The sequence below is a fragment of the Schistocerca gregaria genome, chromosome 4 (assembly GCF_023897955.1).
Source record: "Schistocerca gregaria isolate iqSchGreg1 chromosome 4, iqSchGreg1.2, whole genome shotgun sequence".
Classification (NCBI taxonomy): Eukaryota; Metazoa; Arthropoda; class Insecta; order Orthoptera; family Acrididae; genus Schistocerca; species Schistocerca gregaria.
In genome coordinates, this window is record NC_064923.1 from 483,789,514 (window position 1) to 483,808,939 (window position 19,426).

Consider the following 19,426-nt stretch of genomic DNA (forward strand, 5'->3'; position numbering starts at 1 on the left):
AGATCAACCATGCCAGATCAGCATATGTTCAATGCAGAAATAAGTTCAAAAAAGCCATTGTGGAAACTAACAGAGCACACAACTTCAGCAGTATTCCACAAATAAATGCAAAGCTGCACGGAAACTAATAAATAATGTTACTAAAGATGATATAAATAAAAAAAGCAGTATATGCCCTCAGAAATTCAATGATTTCTTTATTAAATCCGTACAAGAAGTAGGGAATGCTATCACCAAACCTGTCACTAGCTCATCTGAGATTCTTTCAAAAAAGTCTGTAAACCACTAATAAATACAAGTATGTTTACCTTCTCTGAGGTCCCACCTAGTCTCATCCTAAAAATAGTTAAACATCTGAAATCATTTGAGAGTGTAGACATATATATTTCTTATAACATTCCAAAAAAAGTAATAGATTGTATTGTGTATCCTATAACACACTGCATAAATAAGTGTACATCTGAGGGATATTTTCCCAATGAGCTAAAAGTGTAGGTTAGTCCAAAAATATAAAAATGGAGATACTGACTCACCTTCAAGTTACAGACCAATTTCCACAGTCCCAGCCCTCCCTAACTGTTATTCGTGTACTTTGAAAATGCAGGAATAATTAGTGAATCACAGTATGGTTTTAGGAAAAACTTGTCAACTGTTAATGCTACAGATTCAGTAGTCAAACACATACATCAAGTGTTTGAGGATAAAGGATATGCTCAAGTCACCTTTTGTGATCTAAATAAGGCTTTTGACTGTGCTGGGCATAAAATACTCCTAGAAAAAATGGATTACTACAGCATTGGAAGTAACAGCCTTAAACCATTAAAATCATACCTGCAGGACTGCAAGAAAGTTGTTTTTGTAGGTAAAGAAAAACCCAGTATTGAATTAGTTAAAATAGGTGTACCACAGGGATCTGTACTGGGGCCTTTTATGTTCCTAAAAATGATTAATGATCTGCCATCATTCTTCAAGTTCATGACAGTACTATATGCAGACGACACAACTTTCCTTAATTGTACTAATGATTTCAATAGCCTCAAAGTTTGTGTTGCAGACACACTGGCTCAAGAATCCTATTGGTTTAAAGCAAATGGCTTCCTACTGAATGATAACAAAATGCAGCAGATGTCCAAAAAAACAAGGCTCCATCAGATGATCCTAGCTGGGTTAAGTTTTTAGGGGTATACATAGGTGAAAAATTATCCTGGGGTCAACATGTACAATATATTAGTGGTAAATTGTCTAAAGTGATGTATTTCCAATGGCGACTTATGGACTATGTACCTCAAAATTATGTTAAAATGTCGTATTTTGCATTTCCCAAAGTATCTTAACATATGGTATTATCTTACCCACCAACAAGCAACAGAACCTCCATTATGACAGCTGCCACCCATTCCATATCAAACGATCCCTTCCCTACAGCCTAGGTCTTCGTAGCAAACGAATCTGCTCCAGTCTCAAGTCCCTGAACCATTACACCAACAAACTGAAAACAGCTTTCGCATCCCGCAACTACCCTCCTGACCTAGTACAGAAGCAAATAACCAGAGCCACTTCCTCATCCCCCCAAACCCAGAACCTCCCACAGAACAACCCCAAAAGTGCCCCACTTGTGACAGGATACTTTCTGGGACTGGATCACACTCTGAATGTGGCTCTCTAGCAGGGATATGACTTCCTCAAATCCTGCCCTGAAATGAGATCCATCCTTCATGAAATCCTCCCCACTCCACCAAGAGTGTCTTTCCTTCGTCCACCTAATCTTCGTAACCTTTTGGTTCATCCCTATGAAATCCCCAAACCACATTCCCTAACCTCTGGCTCCTATGCTTGTAACTGCCCCCGGTGTAAAACCTGTCCCATGCACCCTCCCACCACCACCTACTCCAGTCCTGTAACCTGGAAGGTGTACACGATCAAAGGCAGAGCCGCGTGTGAAAGCACCCACGTCATTTACCAACTGACCTGCCTACACTGTGAAGCTTTCTATGCGGGAATGACCAGCAACAAACTGTCCATTCACATGAACGGACACAGGCAGACAGTGTTTGTTGGTAATGAGGATTACCCTGTGGCTAAACATGCCTTGGTGCACGGCCAGCACATCTTGACACAGTGTTACACCGTCCGGGTTATCTGAATACTTCCCACTGACACCGACCTATCAGAACTCCAGAGATCGGAACTTGCCCTTCAATATATCCTCTCATACCGTTACCCACCAGGCCTCAACCTCTGCTAATTTCTAGTTGCCGCTGCTCTTACCTCAGTTATAATTCAATAACATCTTTGCCTCTGTACTTCTGCCTCGACTGACATCTCTGCCCAAACTCTTTGCCTTTCCATATGTCTGCTTGTGTCTGTATATGTGCGGATGGATATGTGTGTGTGAGTGTATACCTGTCCCTTTTTGCCCCCTCGGTAAGTCCTTCCACTCCCGGGATTGGAATGACTCCTTACCCTCTCCCTTAAAACCCACATCCTTTCGTGTTTCCCTCTCCTTCCCTCTTTCCTGATGAAGCAACCGTGGGTTGAAAAAACTTGAAATTTGTGTGTGTGTTTGTGTTTTTTTTATTGTCCCTATCAACGTACTAATGTTTTCGTTTGGGAAATTACAGAATCTTTGTTTATATATGTTTTACTCCACACAAAAAAGATGTTACTGTATTCAAAAAATAGAGAAAATACACATTTGTACAACACGAGAATGAGCAGATGCATTTATACTCCTTACCACAGACTGTCAAAGTCACTTAATAACTATGAATTGTTGGGGCACAAATTATTCAATAAGCTTCACAATATATACAAGACCTACGTGAACAAGTATTCAGAGTGACTAGTTGAAACTCATTCTATGACATAAATGGTTATTTCAAATGTAATATGATTTTGTAGTATTAATGACATGCCTTTTGATTCTTTGAATTAACAGTTATATTGTATTATATGCCTGACGTTGTCTATTGCTGTAATGGCCAAATGAAAATAAAATTATTATTATTAGTGCGTCAAATATCTTTGAGACTATTGGAACAATGGAGACTGGTCTGTAGCTTTGGGGAAGATGTTTGTCCCCTTTTTTAAAAACTGGGTCAACTTTTGATACCTTAAGTTCATCCGAAAACAAAACTCCAAATTCCACACATTTATTAAAAATAAAAGCTAATGGTTTGGCGAGTGAGTGTATTATCTTTTTAATGATGTTATTCAATAACCAATAACAGCCCATACTTTTAGAACCTGAAAACTTGGATACAGCTTTTATAACATCAGCAGGTCAGCCCTACATTGAATCTCAGTTTTACCAAAATCTGGAAGTTATTTTAAATCATTGAGGTTCTCACAGCCATTCTGCCTGTAGGTACTTATTTCAAGACCTGTGGGTGAAAGGTTATTGTTTTTCTGTTGTTTTGTCAGTATGGGTATAGTTAACAATTGGTTAGTGGTGAAACAAACATTGCCAGGTGAATATTTAAGAATGCCAGTCATTGTTGTTGCTAAAGTCACAGAAAAAACACCTGGAAAGGTGTTAACTGAGAATTACAAAATGAGTGCTATTGGACAATGTATGTTTTTTTAATCTTAACTGAGAGAAATAAGGTAGAAATGAACTACAATAGTGTTAGACATTAAATGAATGTACTGCTTCAAAAACATACAATTGACCAACAGAACTGACATTAGCAGTATAAGATCAATGGCAGCTTCACTGTTTCCCACACACTGACAACATTAGTAACCACTTGACGGAGGAATTGAAGAATAATACGTGGTTTCAGGCACAGAATTTTTTTCCCTTATACTTGGATAAGAGAACTTGCTACCAAGTAATAAGTGTAATTCAACACATTATTGCCTGCAGTGGAAGAAAAGGATCTGTACTGGAAGTAATCAGATACAATTAAATAAATTATAGGGAGGGGAAGAAAGAAAAGGTGACAGGCTGGTTGTAAGAAGGTAGAAAATGTAGGAATAGAAAGAGAAGTGAGAGGAAAGGCAAGAATAAACAGAGGAGAATTCTATGTAAGCTATTGTAGCAAATAGAAGAGATGAGGCAGTTACTGAATATTTTAAGGGAGCTAAATAATTTTAATAACAGAATGTGATTCATTAATTAAAACTTCTGGGCTGAATTGCCATGGTCCATATGTAAAACTTCTTCTCCTTACTGACGTTTCGTTGCCTACTGCGGGCAACATCTTCTGAGGTGAGTAGGCGACTCACCTCAGAAGAAGTTGCCCACTGTAGGCAACGAAACGTCAGGAAAGAGAATAAGTTTTACATATGGACCACGGCAATTCAGCCTGGAAGTTTCAATTAATGAAGACGCCGGCTGTGAAAGCTTACATGTTATGAGAATGTATTTCAATTCATAATGAAAACTGAAATAAAACTGAAGCACTCTATCCTAATTATATTGTGCAGGCTTTTTATATAAGAAGCTAACTGTAACTTCCACCTTTTCAAACTTCAGTTTGCAATGGATCTTGGGAACTGAAATGGGTTATGAATTGTTATTGTTGTTTGAAGACTACTCATTTACCACAGGAAATGTCATATTATCAGAATTAAGGGCAGTTTCTTACCTGTAGCATTTTGTTCTCCTTTTACGGCTGCAATGTCTTCAACAATTAAACCTAAGCGTATAGTTTCAACACGTTCTCTGTCAAGTAATTTTGCTATTTCAAGGAGGCCATTCAAGGGATCAAGCTTGAAAATGCTAATGTAGTTATAATCTGTAATCTTGACAACTGTCCCTTCTTCACTGCGACCTTCTGAATTGTTTGGATCAATTCTATAGCGCAAGATAGGATTGTCATCCAAATCTATTGCTGTCACTTGATGAACGTATTTACCAACCTGTAACCATACAATATCTATTTATATTGTTGAATCAATGTCTCTGGGTACATACATCTTGCTGCTGGATAACCACAAAATTGCATTCTCCATAGTTGTTATTAATCACTGTTACTAGAAAACAATACTGGGTTATGATAGTCTTAATTTTCATTCAGTAGATTCATTAACCAGATTGATACTGTAGATTAAATTCTGACTAAAGTTGGTGTTTCTGTCACAACATATAGCCTTATATAACATCATTGGTAAATATGTTTACTGATTGTTGCCAGTAAGTCAAATTAATGAAGGAGGCTGTGCTGAAGTGACCAATCCAAAATTGCCACAAGACAGGTTCATTACAGAGGTGACTGTTCTGACTGCCATTACAAAACATCATGATTTTACAGGATTATCTTTGTAGGACCCTCTCAACACTCTTTTTAATGGTGTTCTGTGATGAATACAGAAATGCAAAGCACCTTGTGAGCATTTCGTTTTGTGTGTGTGTGTGTGTGTGTGTGTGTGTGTGTGTGTGTGTGTGTGTGTGTGTGTGTGACACACACACACACACACACACACACACACACACACAGGGGGGAGAGAGAGAGAGAGAGAGAGAGAGAGAGAGAGAGAGAGAGATAATTTATGAAACAAGAAGATCAAAAACACAAGACACTAATTCCATATAACACAACAGAAAAATCCTGTTAATTTCGAATACATAGGGTGAATCACCTAAAATTTGCACTGCAAATATTGCAAAAATGTAAAGTGGTATTGATGTGCAGTTTTCACAGAATTAATTGGTATTCTGGGGCTCGTATTGTTAGCCAATCAACATATTGCAATAATGCTCCAAAGGTATATTTTTTGTGTAAACGTACACTTTTTTGCACTAGTTAAGTGGATTCTGATCAGTAACAAGACAACTGACCATCACAGGTTGTGTCCAAAATGACCACCGGCAGTGGCAATACACACTTCCAGTCTGGGATGAAACAACTGTTGCATGCATCCTAGGATTTTAGAGGAGATGTCCTAGCAGGCTGCAGTAACATGCCATTGCATATCATTAGGTGTAGCTGGTATGTCCTTGTAGACAGTGTCTTTCAGCTTTCCCCACAGAAAAAAGTCTACTGGCATAAAATCTGGAGAATGGGCTAGCCAAGGTACTGGTCCTATGTAACCAGTCCGAAGATTTGGAAACTGTTTGTCAAGGCATGCTGTAGTAATTTATGCACTATTGGCCAGACAGCCATCAAGTTGGTACCATAAGTTCCTTCTAGTCTGCAGAGGAATGTCTTGTAGCAACCATGGTCTGTTATGAGGGTGTGATACTTGTGCACATTCTGTGGTCAGTCTATGAAAAATGGGCCTATGAACTGATGGCTCACACTACCACATCAAACGTTCACATTCCATGGACCAGTGACATACCACCTAACAAAGCCAATGGGGATTTTCAACAGACCAATAGCACATGTTTTGGCAGTTTAACTGGCCACAACTGGCAAATGTGGCTTCATTTCTAAAAAGATATGTAATACATCCCATGTACAGAAGTTAACACAATTCTCATAATCTTTTCCCTGCAGCTCTTGATGGAGAGAGATGTGATAGGGATGGAACCTATGTTGACGGAGAATCTGTAGGACACTTGCCTGACCCATGCCACTTTCTCATACAACTGCACAGGAGATAACAATCAAATCATCTCCAACAGCAGCAAGAACATTAATTTCCCCCTCTTCTGTCATCTCTTGTTTCCTTCTGCTACACTGTCTAGGTGTTACAGTACCATTTTCATGTAACTAGTTGGAGAGGTTAATAAATAACCACCAAGATGGTTGACGTCTATTGGGATATCTTGCCATATACACCATACAAAACAAACCGCACTCTTCCTACACTCTCCATATACCATGAGCATGTCGGCTTTTTCTGCATTGATAAATTCCATCATTCATTCACAACTTACTACTTGGACTGTCACAGACTAACTGACTAGGAAGTCACAATACACTCAGGGAACATAAAAGCACACTATAAACAAACATAACAACACCTAGCAACCACGCAGGTTGAATGGCACAAACAGGTGTCAGTGTGGAAACTTTTCAAAACATGAAATCTCATAAACAATTCGCACTAGAATCCTGCATCAAACATCACTGACATTCTAATTTAACCTACCTTTTGCTTGTAAATGTCAATAGGCAATGTTCCATTTAAAAACGTGTATATTTGCACAAAAAGTACACTTTCTAAGTGTTATTATAAACTGTTTGTTGGCTAACAATATGAGCCCCTGATTACCAATACATTCTATGAAACCCGCACATCAATAGCACTTTCCATTTCTGCAGTACCTACAGTGTAAGTTTTAGGTGATTCATCCTGTATAATAGGTTGTGAAGCAACATAATTAAAAAGAAAGAAGATTAGTCCAGTAGCATACACTGATTTTCTTTTTTAATTATCATGTGAAATATCTGCACTGATACACTTAATTAAAATTTTGTGGATGGCATTTTGCTGTACATAAACTTTTTCCTTGACTATGTTCTCCAGTCAAGCACCAAAGGGAGGTGGAGTTGTTTAATTTGCAGTTTTGCAGATTTGTAGTACACTTTGTGTGTTGGAAATTGTTTGTAACAGATAAAATGAAAACTAGTTTTAAATTTCTGCTGTTCACTGAGTTTAAGTTGGAGTCATTCACTTTTCATAACAGGTAACACAGTTTAATTGTTTTAAAACTATTGTCTGCAGAGAATTCTGTATGTAGGAACTAACCTGCGCTCTGTCTTCTCTTTATCTACTCCAAAACTTAAGGCATGATCATCCTCTTACTATTTCTTTTCTTTTTTATTAATTTGCTACTTTCCACAGTCATTTCTGTTCCTGGCTGCTTTCACATTTGTTTCAGAATTCGGTTCTTATTAGCATGTTCTGTTTTTCACTGACATCCCAATATTATTTTTCTATCTTATTTTCCCCATATTTAACATTTTACTTCTTTCCCTCACTCTTATTTCATATCTGATGTGTACCTCTTAGATGTTGTTACTTATATTACTTTTGACTTTACTGCTATATTTATAATTTCTACTATTATTTTTAATTCTTTTTGTAATTTTTTCTCATTTCATCTGTAGCACATTATATTGTTTATTGTTACAGTCTGCAGCTGCCTTGTACCACTTACTGTGGTGATCTTCTGTTTAGAACAGCCTCTTTAAACTTTTTGTTGCAGTGGTGTTATATTTTTGGCTAAACTACACCATTCATGCAATCATTTTGTTGACTGGCATCTATATCTAACACAGTCAACACTCGTTTCTTTTTTAATCTTATTTTCTTTCACTTGAATATCCTCTTTTATGCAAATTCAGATCATACAATATCTCAGATTCTCTACCGGCACATTTTTTGCATCAATCTTCATGGATTGAAGCACTCTTTCTCAGTGATGACAAACACAAAAAAGTTACATATACTGGGTATATTATCTTGAGGAAACAAAGTGACTATCTTGCAATTCTTTGTTGTGTATTCCAGCTTCTACTCATGCAAGTGGTATAGCTTTACCAGTTTTGACTTATAAGCAAGTCATCATTCAATGATTGGAATCCATCACATAGTACCTCATCAATTGAAATGGTCCAGAGAGGAGAGCACCTCTCCAGATATATTCAGCTGATTAGTTACTAAGTAACAAACATCATCTGATGATGACTTGATAAAAAGTCAAAATCAGTAATGATACCACTTTTGTTGCATAAGACTGAACTATGTAATTTAAAAAATTAGAAAATAATTGAAATTAAGCTTCCATCTTACAGTGGATGATAAATGCTCTATCAAATTTCATCAGTTCAATGTACACACACACACACACACACACACGTTTTAATAGACCTGAATTGACAGAATATCCACAGACATGTGAGAAAGATGTGACTGACCATATAAAGACACTAGCCTCTTTGTCACATTAGAACAAAACGAAATATGACAAGAACTGATAAGTGACATTACTTACAAATTTACATGAGCTTATATCTGCAGCTTACCTGAGTATTTTCCCTGACTCTGATGACACCTGGCTCAGTGAACACAGGTGGTTTGTTATTAACATCTAGAACAGTGATATTTACAACAACCTTTGTAAAAAGCTGATCATTTCCAATACCACCATCTAGTGCCAAAACCTCTAGATTGTAAACAGAAGTTTTAGGGTCCGTACGGTCAGGATCTAAACTTGCACCATGAGCCACACTGATCACACCAGTATCAGCATCTATTATAAATTTGTCTTCAGCTCCACTTTGAATTCTGTAGACCACAGCATTGTTTGGTGAAGATCCATCTCCATCAACAGCCTTTACCTTAAAAGCAAAATTTGTGCCACCTTAGATTTCATTCACATATTGTTCATTATAGAGTTGACACAAATATAAAGAAAATGATTTCAAGCCAATTAATTTAAATAGAGTGATGACTAAAATATAAACAAAGATACAGGTCAGTCTCATTGTTGTGACCATCGACATCAACGTGCAGTAACCACTCACAGATGGCATGTGTCAACACTAGCCGTGTAGTGTATATAAGGGGAGTCAGGGGAGGGGAGGATACAGAAATTCATGCAGTCATACGGAAATGGAGACATTTATCTGATGTTGAAAAGGGCATGATGATTTGCTTTCAGGCCTAGGTTGAAGGCATTTTTGAAACAATCAAGTTGGTAAATTGTTCATGTGCTGCCGTGGTTAAAGTATACTTGGATGGTAAAATGGCACTACATGAAATCTGCACTTAGGCAACTGTGGTGCACCACGGGCCATAGATGATGGGTGAACAGCAGCCACAGAGATGCGTATGGGTGAATAGGTGTGCAGATGAATCCAGGGACTACCAAAAATGTCTCCTCAATGATCATTCAGCAACCATTGCTACATGCTACATATGGGCCTCCACAGCTGGTGTCTGATTCAGGCACTTGTGCTGACTGTTGTTCGTTGATGACAAAGGCTGCAATTTGCATCCCAATACCACAACTGAACACCGACAGAGTGGCAGCAGCTGGACTTTTAAGATGAATCACATTTTATGCTCCATAGGACAGATGGCCATTGGCGTGTACAGTGTGAAGTATCTGAAAGCAAACAAAGAAGGAACATTATGGTATGGAGAATGTTTTCATGGCATTCCACTGGTAATCTCATCATTCTATAAGGTAGAATGGATCAACACAAGTATGCATCTATCCTTCGGGACTGTGGCCATTCCTACTTGCAGCTTGCTTATATTCTGCACTATGCATCTAAAAGCAGGACAATGCAAGATATCACACTGCTCTCAGTGTACATGCGCGGTTCGAAGAGCCCCATAATGAATTTACCGTACTGCCAACAAGCTGCCCACATGTAAACCGAATCGAGAATCTGTGGGGCTACCTACATTGGGCCCATGGGTCCTCAAGTGAGAAATCTGGCCATGGCACTAGAGTCAGCATTGCTCCACATACCTGTTGATACTCTCCGGAACCTCACCAATTCTCTTCCTGCACATGTCACAGCAATCCACACTGCTAAAGGGGTTATTCAGGCTTTTGACAGGTGGTCATGCTCATGCCACTGGGCAGTGTACAATGTACTATATCAGGGGTAGAAACAAGTGTCTTCAGTAAGAGCACTAATAGCAGAATATAATGTTATCAGTTGCTCATACATATCACAGCCTTTGCCCTTCTTATCTAAACAATAGAACTCTGATTGGATTATTTAAATGTACATCATCTGTATTCATGGCATCAGAACAATCAAAGAAACCCTTCCAAATGCCATATAAAAATTACCTACTTATTCTGGAGAATTGAGAATATTAGACCCCAATTATTTCAGAGGACACTACTTGTCATTGCAGATTTGAGAAATTGAATGTTAATATAGTGTTAGTTAACTGCAGGACCATCCAAAGAAAGATTCCAGAACTAATTTAATTGAAAAATCCTAATAATGACCACTAGTATGTCAGTGGTGGCAGCATGTCTAAAGGTATAAATAATATGGTAACCATCTAGTCACATTAGGCCAGATTTCAAATGTGAAATACTTTGGGTGATGGTAAGTATACAGATGGATCACAAATGAGTGCTTTTATAGATCATTCTCCTTCAAGAGCTATAGTGACAGAACATTTTAAGGAAAGCTTGGAGAAGTTCATTAGCAACTGCCCTGATAAAGTAAAAAGTTTACGAGTAAAGGTGAGAAATTTATTTGTAAATGTCCTGATTATGTAAACAGTTTAGGAGTAAAAGAGACCACTCACCAAATAGTAGAAGCATAGAGCAAACACACAAACACCTACATTCTGCCAGATGAAAACACGATGCCTGCAGTTTGGTAGGTGGACCGGGGTGAGTGGTAGTGTTGTTTGGTTTGGATAAATAGATGGGAAATGGGAGGAGGGGTCGGGGGGGGGGGGGGGGGGGTAGGTGGCAGCTTAAGAGGGAGGCAAGTAGTGTGTGGGAGGGTGAAGCAGCAGATGTACAGGATAGGCATGTGACACACCAGAGTGGATGCACAGTGACAATTACATGAAGACAACCTGGAGGTGGATAGAGGAAGAGGAGATTTTTGGGTAGAGTGTGTGGGAGCAGTGGATTAGTGAAGACTGAGGTCAGAAGGAGTACAGGAGCAAAGGATCTAGTGCAAGAAGCAGGGGGACCCAGATGGCATGCGTTGCAAATCGAACACTGAACACAAGCATGTTGTGTTCAATGGCTTTTTCTACCACTGGATGGTCAACTTTGTTCTTGGCCACAGTTTGGCAGTGGCCATACAGTCTGTTGGACAGCTTGTTAGTGGTCATGCCTGCATAAAATACTGTGCAGAAATTGCAGTAGAGCTGGTATATGATATGGCTGCTTTCACAGTTGACCCTGTCTCTGATGGGATAGGATAAGCCTATGAAAGACTGGAGTAGGATGTGATGGGTTGGTGAATTGTACAGGTCTTGCAATTGTGTCTTCTAAACATATAGGACCCCTGTAGTAAGGGTTTGGGGTTGGGAGTGCGAGTAACACAGAGATGGATCAGGATATGGTATATGTTGAATGAGTGGCAGAATATTACTTTAGGTCCTGTTTGAAACCTGGAGAGTTCTTCTTCTTTCTGTGTGCTTCTAGATGACTCAATGCTCCTAGTAGTCAGAGAATGGTCTCCTTTACTCCTATATTATTTCATGATTGTGTTATAATATTAAGGTAAGATTTCGAATTTGCAGCTATAGACAGTGGGATTTGACTGATTGGGGTGGTGGTATCAACAGAGAACTGTGTGATACTGTACTACTTGCCTTGTCCAAAAATTAGCTTGAGAAGTTAATCTGAGAAATGACTCATTAAACATCATAGATCTCCTAGTTAGAAGAATGCCTGAACTTTTCAATTCAGTGAAAACGCAGCAGAGAATCAGTGATAATGAGACTGTTGTAGTATCAGTGACTATGGATTTCAAAAGATTATTAAGAAAGATTAAAAGATATTTCTACGTGTTAAGTGTGACAAGAAGCTAATTTTAGATTACCTCATCATCAACATCAAACATCTTTCAAATTAACTATGCTGAGTATAAATGGATGAAATTCAAGAATATTGTAACATATGCCTTAGGTATGTGCCAAACAAAACTGCAGGGATGCAAAAGACTCCAAAAAACTGAATAAACTCAAAATTAGTCTAAGTAAATCTTTGCTTGCAGAGTTCAACATATTTTAACATAAAATTTTGTCTGCATATCTGACAGAAAAATGTAAGAATTTTGGTGTTAAGTAAACAAACAGATCAAAGCAGCTGTCTATGGACCATACGGACACTAATGTGGGGATAGCATAGTGAACGCCAAAACACTAAATTCAGTTTTCCAAAATTGAATTTAGTTGATCAGTGGACATTTTCAAGGAACAGTTCCTCCAATACTTTTCAGTAGTATCTAATTACCAATTCAAAAAAACAGTAAAAGTACTTGTCATAATCTCGGATGAGCATCTGAACTAGGAAGAACAAAATGTTGCAGCATACATGAAATCTCTCTTCTGCCTACACGCAATTTAAAAATACTTGCCATAATGGAATGCAAGTAAGCAAAGTGTCCCATATTTTTAATTTTCATGCCATCCATGTCTGACAATGTCAACATTACAAATAATGATTTATTTAGACATCTAAGTGCTATGTATCTCTTAAGTGAATATGTTACCCCACTGTAATCACCAAACAAAATTAGGACTGTCAGGTTCTTCTACTTCCACACCCTCATATTGGAGTATATGCTTGGCAGAAGTCTCTTAAAGCATCTTAACTGCTTATAATGAGTCTTTCCAAAGCTTTCTAACAATGAATTGGGTACAGACTTTTTACTCATGTCCACAGAATATTTATTAGCACCCATTTTCTAAAACTGAATTTGACTTGCTGTTTATTGCAATATATTTTCATCTACAAAGTAAACAAACTTAGCATCTAGCAATCCAGTGGATGACAAGTTTAATAAACATAAGCATGATTAAAAAACCTAATATGTAATCTTGAGAGACACCGCACATCATTACTTCCCAATAAAGTGACAACGGACAGCTTAATTCATGTGTGTTTCATATTAACATACTTTGTTTCCAGTTAGAAAGATTTGACTTTAACCATTTTTCAGCAGCGCTTGTGACACTGCGATATTATAACTTTAACATATGGTATGATTCACAAAGTGAAATGTGCATCAAGATTCAGATTTCATTCAGTACCTTTAAAATAGAGGTTCCTCCTAGTGTATCTTCAGGGATAGATCTCTTGTAATGTGGATGTTCAAATTGAGGAGCAAAATCATTGACATCTTGCACATAAATTATGACACCCACTTCACTCGATAGACTTGGGTGCCCTCGATCTTCTGCTTTCACGATCACATTCATTGTTCTGACATTAATTCCTGTAAGGCCATCAGTGGAGAGATGTTCAAAGTCAACAGGAAAACGTGGTTGCAGAAGACCATGTTTTGGGTGTATAGTAAAATTTTCATATCCACTGATAATGCTGTAATTTATGTCACTGTTGTTTGTTCCTGAAACAGATAAATGAAAATGAAATCATCATTTCAAAAAGCAACATATGAAATAGATTTCATTGCAAATTATTTGATTCTTCTTTGTATTTTATATCTGTGTAGTCATTACTCATGTATTTTATAATCAAGAAGCAATGAAGTTGTAATTTTACTCATTTGTATATCTATAATCACTTGTAATTATACTATATGGGCGAACTATCAATAAATAATTACTTTTTATTGCCTCACTAAAAATGTACAACTTCATTTACTTAAGTGCACTGTCAGTGGTTTATGAATGTACAATTTTCTGGGTTCCTCAGGTTGGTAGAAAAAGCAGATCACACATGCCTACAAAAAGGGCAACTGAAGAGATTCACAAAACTACCATCAGGTATCCTTTGAGTCTTATGACATATTTTTACCACGAAAGTAATGAGGTGTCTCAAACAGAATGACCTCCTGTACACTAACCAGCATGGATTCGTCAATCATCAATTATGTGAAACCCAACTTGCAGTTTATATGACATCCTGAAAGCCACAGAGCAAGGCACTCAGGTAGACACAGTATTTATTGACTTCTGGAGAACATTTGACTCAATTCCACAATTTTTTTATTATCAAAAGTGTGATTTATGGGTTAATAAGTGAAATTTGTGACTGGATTGAGGAATTCTGGTTAGACAGGATGCAACATATTATCTTGGCTGGAGAGTCATTGACAGATGTGGAAGTAACTTTAGGTGTGCTCCAGGGAGGAGTGTTGTTTATTAATGACCTTGAAGACAATATTGATAATGTGCATTTACCTGTAATACGTACAAATATTCATTCAAGATGATGTAAATAAAATAGAAAGAAACTTCCACATGGGAAAAATATATTAAAAACAAAGATTCCAAGACTTACCAAGCGGGAAAGCGCCAGCAGACAGGCACATGAACAAAACACACAAACACACACACAGAATTACGAGCTTTCGCAACTGGCAGTTGCTTCGTCAGGAAAGAGGGAAGGAGAGGGAAAAATGAAAGGATGTGGGTTTTAAGGGAGAGGGTAAGGAGTCATTCCAATCCCGGGAGCGGAAAGACTTCCCTTAGGGGAAAAAAAGGACAGGTGTACACTCGCACACACACACCCACACACATATCCATCCGCACATACACAGACACAAGCAGACCCTCTCAGACACAATACAATTGTGCCAGCGCTTTTCCAATCTTGGAAGCACTTCTAGACTTCACTTCTCATTATGGTGCTGAGTGCCTTCTGCAATTCTGTTTTTATCTCATCAGTTATGGCAAAACAACATCCTTTCAATGTTCTCTTTAGCCTTGGAAATAGAAAGAAGTTGCAGGGGGCCATGCCCAATGAATACAGTGGCTGAGGCAACATAGTGGTTTTGTTTTTTGCCAAAAAATCATGAACAACCATGGGGTGTGAGCAGGAGCTTGTTTTCTTCAGACAGTACAACCATAAGGCAGGAACTCATGATGTGATATCCCATTGTAATCAAAGAAAACAGTGAGATGAACCATCTGATCAAACTTGCCACATTGTTCCTTGGTCTTGGCTCTTTGCAGACAGTTTCCATTGGGACAATTGGGCTTTGGGTTTCCACATAATACCTGTATACTCATGTTTCGTCATCTGTTATAACCTTCATTAGATGTTCTGGAATGTTGTCAACTTCAATTGTTTTTGGTCGAAACTCAACAATTTTGGAACAAACTTTGGTGCTACACATTTCATGCCCAAAAGAGTCACTGGAAAAACACACATCAACAACCTCTCTGTGGGTGATTTTTGAGAACCATTTTCTTTACTTCTTCCACACTGTAAATTTGCTAAAATCCACAGTCAACATTTAGAATGTGGTGCTGCACTTTGTTCCATTTTTTAGCAAAATCTAATGTAACTTCTATAATCCACCTTTTCCAAAAGATGAACACTGAACCTTTTCAACTGTCAATGATAAACTAAGTATTCAAAACAGTTGAAAATGCGATCATACATCAGGAACACCTGTAGCAACAAGGAAAAAATGGATACTCGATGTATTAAGCCCACAAAATTAAAAAAAAAATCCATTAGTTTTCTTATCACACCTTGTCTAAATAATAGCATATAACTTCTCTATTGGCAATGGTGAATAGTAGTTGCACATTTTCAGACATCTTGGTCTGTCAAATAACTGAACCAGTTCATTCATAAGATATTACATGAGACTCAGAGCAGATTTGTGAATAATCTAGGACACTAAATGTGATGGACCCTCTCCAAATCACTATATGAAGAGACACACACACACACACACAAACAAAAGTAACAATATTTTTTCACTGGTGGTTGGTAGAACATTAGTTCCAAATTCTCCCATTAGGTGCCTTCACTGGACAGTTTTCCTAATGGAAATGTTACTGTAGTTGGTGTGGCTGTATCTGTAAGTGCTGTTTCATGTATTCAGCGATTTTTAAATGGCAGACATTAAATACCAACACGCTAATATCAGGTTCTGTTTCCTGTTAGTGAAATCAGAAACCAAAACTGTTTCAGAACATCAGGTGGCTTTTGGGGAGGAAGTTTTGAACCAGGCAAGGGTCTACAAATGGATTTCTCATTTTAAAAGTGGTCAAATGTCAATTGAAGATGAATCATGACTGGGACATCCATCAACTTCCAGACCATATGAAAACATCACATGTCCTTTCTGACAAACAACATTTGAGTGAGTTCTGGGAACTGAAAGAACAGTCAGAAATTGATTTAGATTTTCAGACAAAAGTGATCATGGGTGATAAAATTGTGGAATTGTGGTGTTATGGATATGGCCCAGAAACCAAACAACAGCACAGCCAGTGGAGGATTCCTTTATCACCAAGAGCAAACAAAGCAAGGCAGGAGGTATCCCTAGTGACGACAATGTTTTTTTTTTCTTCCATCATCAAGGACATCATCCACAATGAATTCAACCTCCAGACTACCAAAGCCAACCTACATTACTACTGTGAAGTGCTAATACAATTATGTGAAGCAGTGAGGAAAAAATGACATACCTTATGGCAATCAGGAGATTGGCTTTTGCACCATGACAATGCTGCTTTACAGACAGCATTGAGTGTCAGGCAGTTTTTGGCCAAAAACCAAAATGCAATAGTTTTTCATCCACACTACTCACTGGACCTGGTTCCCTGTGACTTGTTTTGTTCCCAAAAATGAAAAGAAACCTAAAAGGGAAGAGGCACTAAACAGGGTAAATTCAGACCAGTTTAAAAAGTAATCCTAGTCCACCATACCACCTCCACTGAATTTCAGTTTTCTCTGGCTTTTTCAGATAAACACTATTTTCCAATCATACATTAGGTCAACATACAGCCAACTGAGTGCTACAATATTCACTGTACCATAAATATCATCTTCCAGAGCACAATGAAAGTGCTTTCTGTACCATTTTAATCTATTTTGCATATCATTTTTTATTGGAGTTTTAAGGCAGTAGCACTACCATGAAAATTAAGGTCTGCCATATTTGATACTGACTACAGTATGCAAGCTCCAATGTATGACCTGCATTAGTTGAGCAAGATGTTTGATGATTGTTCTGTGCCGGCCGGAGAGGCCGAGTGGTTCTAGGCGCTACAGTCTGGAGCCGCGCGACTGCTACGGTTCCAGGTTCGAATTCCGCCTCGGGCATGGATGTGTGTGATGTACTTAGGTTAGATAGGTTTAAGTAGTTCTAAGTTGTAGGGGACTGGTGACCTCAGAAGTTAAGTCCCATGGTGCTCAGAGCCATTTGAACCATTTGATTGTTCTGTGCAATAAGATTTAGAGTTTGACAGTCCCTACTGCTTCAGTAGACCTATGAGAATAGTGATGGGTTTATTATTTCCATTATTTTTCTACTTTATAACAACAGCAGTAATAGAGATATGGGGCACATATGACTCATGAGAAATCTCTTTGAGAGAATGAAAATTTATGGACCCCTGAGATGGTGTTCATATTGACTCACATGATGCTCTCTGTTGACTTATTCAAGTAGAAAGTAATCTATGATGTTGATGCACTGAGCATGCATTTATGTACTTTCGGAGATGTAACTTAACATTCATACCGTTTTCAGTAGGGTCTCTAGAGACTTCTGATGACATCATGTATCTTTCAATGCTTTGAGAGAGCTGCTGACTTAACTTGAGCTGCCTCCCCATGCACCATAGACCTTGTCGAGTTGGGATGGCTTGTGTGCCTCAACAATATCGATAGTTGTACTGCAGATGCAGCCTCAATGGAGGGGTATCTATGGAGAGACAAGACAAACATGTGATTCCTGAGGAGGGACAGCAGACTTTTCAGTAGATGCAGGGGTGACAGTCTGAATGATTGACTGATTTGGCCTTGTAACATTCGCCACCAAAATCATGCTGCGCTGTAACTGAAAACTATAGCCTCTTTTTCATCTAGGGCAAGCAAGTCTACTTTACCCTCTTGGATAAAACGTTCCTGAATAAAGTGGTCTGCCATTCAGATCTCTATGCAGGGACTACTCAGGAGAATGTTATCTTCAGGAGAAACAAAGCTGGCATTCTATAATTTGGCTTGTGAAATGTAGAATGCTTAATTGAGTAGGTAAGTTAGAAAATTAAAAAGGGAAATCATAATATTATAAAAAGGACAAACTGCTCTCACCATATAGCGAAGATGTTCAGTCACAGATAGGCACAACAACGAGAAGGTCAAACAAGTAAGCTTCCAGCCAGAGACTGTGGTCATGTGTGTGTGTGACTTGTGTTTGCTTGAGTCAGTGAGGGAGAGTGTGAGTGTGTGTGTATGTTGTCTAATTCAAATGAACAGCACAGTGAATATATTATCATTGCTAAGATACACATTAAGCCAACACACATGACAGTAGTACAAATTCCTACATCAACTAGTTCCACAGATGATGATGAGATTGATACAATGTATGATGAGATAACAGATATTATTCAGATAGTTAAGGGACACAAAAATTTATTTGTGATGGGGAACTGAATTCAATAGCAGATAGAGAAAGAAAAGTGGTCTTGAGGGAAGAATGGAAGATGAAATTACCTGGTGGAATTTTGCACAAAGTATAATTTGATCATCTCTAACACTAGATTTAAGAATCATGAGTACAGACATGGAAGAGACCTGGAGATACTGGAAAATACAAGGCATGTTTTTTTAAGTAATTACCATTTTGAAATTAAAAAAAAAGACATGCTAAGATATATCAATCATTTTATTTTTACATGAAAGCCTGTACCTTAATCTATGCATTGACGCCATTACAGTCTGATTTTTCCTTGTTTACGTTGTGTACTGAGTGTTTAAGATGCCTCCAATAACTGTGAGTCCCGCCGACTGTGAAGTATGGGCTGTTATAAGATTTCTTAATGCTAAAGGCCTAAAAGCAATTGATATTCATTGTGAGATCTGTGCAGT

The 19,426-nt window shown here is 38.1% G+C and overlaps 1 protein-coding gene across 4 annotated transcripts in view; it reads right to left on the reverse strand.

The window, feature by feature from the left end:
- The window catches only part of LOC126267060 (cadherin-23-like), a 458,700-nt gene that overhangs the window by 137,800 nt on the left and 301,474 nt on the right, over positions 1-19,426 (reverse strand). For all 4 annotated transcript variants that reach the window (XM_049971900.1, XM_049971901.1, XM_049971902.1 and 1 more), the window contains 3 exons: positions 13,657-13,973; positions 8,925-9,239; positions 4,593-4,866 (listed from right to left, as the gene is read on the reverse strand). In XM_049971900.1, coding sequence (XP_049827857.1) covers positions 4,593-4,866; positions 8,925-9,239; positions 13,657-13,973 — 906 coding nt within the window. The remainder of the gene's footprint in view (positions 1-4,592; positions 4,867-8,924; positions 9,240-13,656; positions 13,974-19,426) is intronic.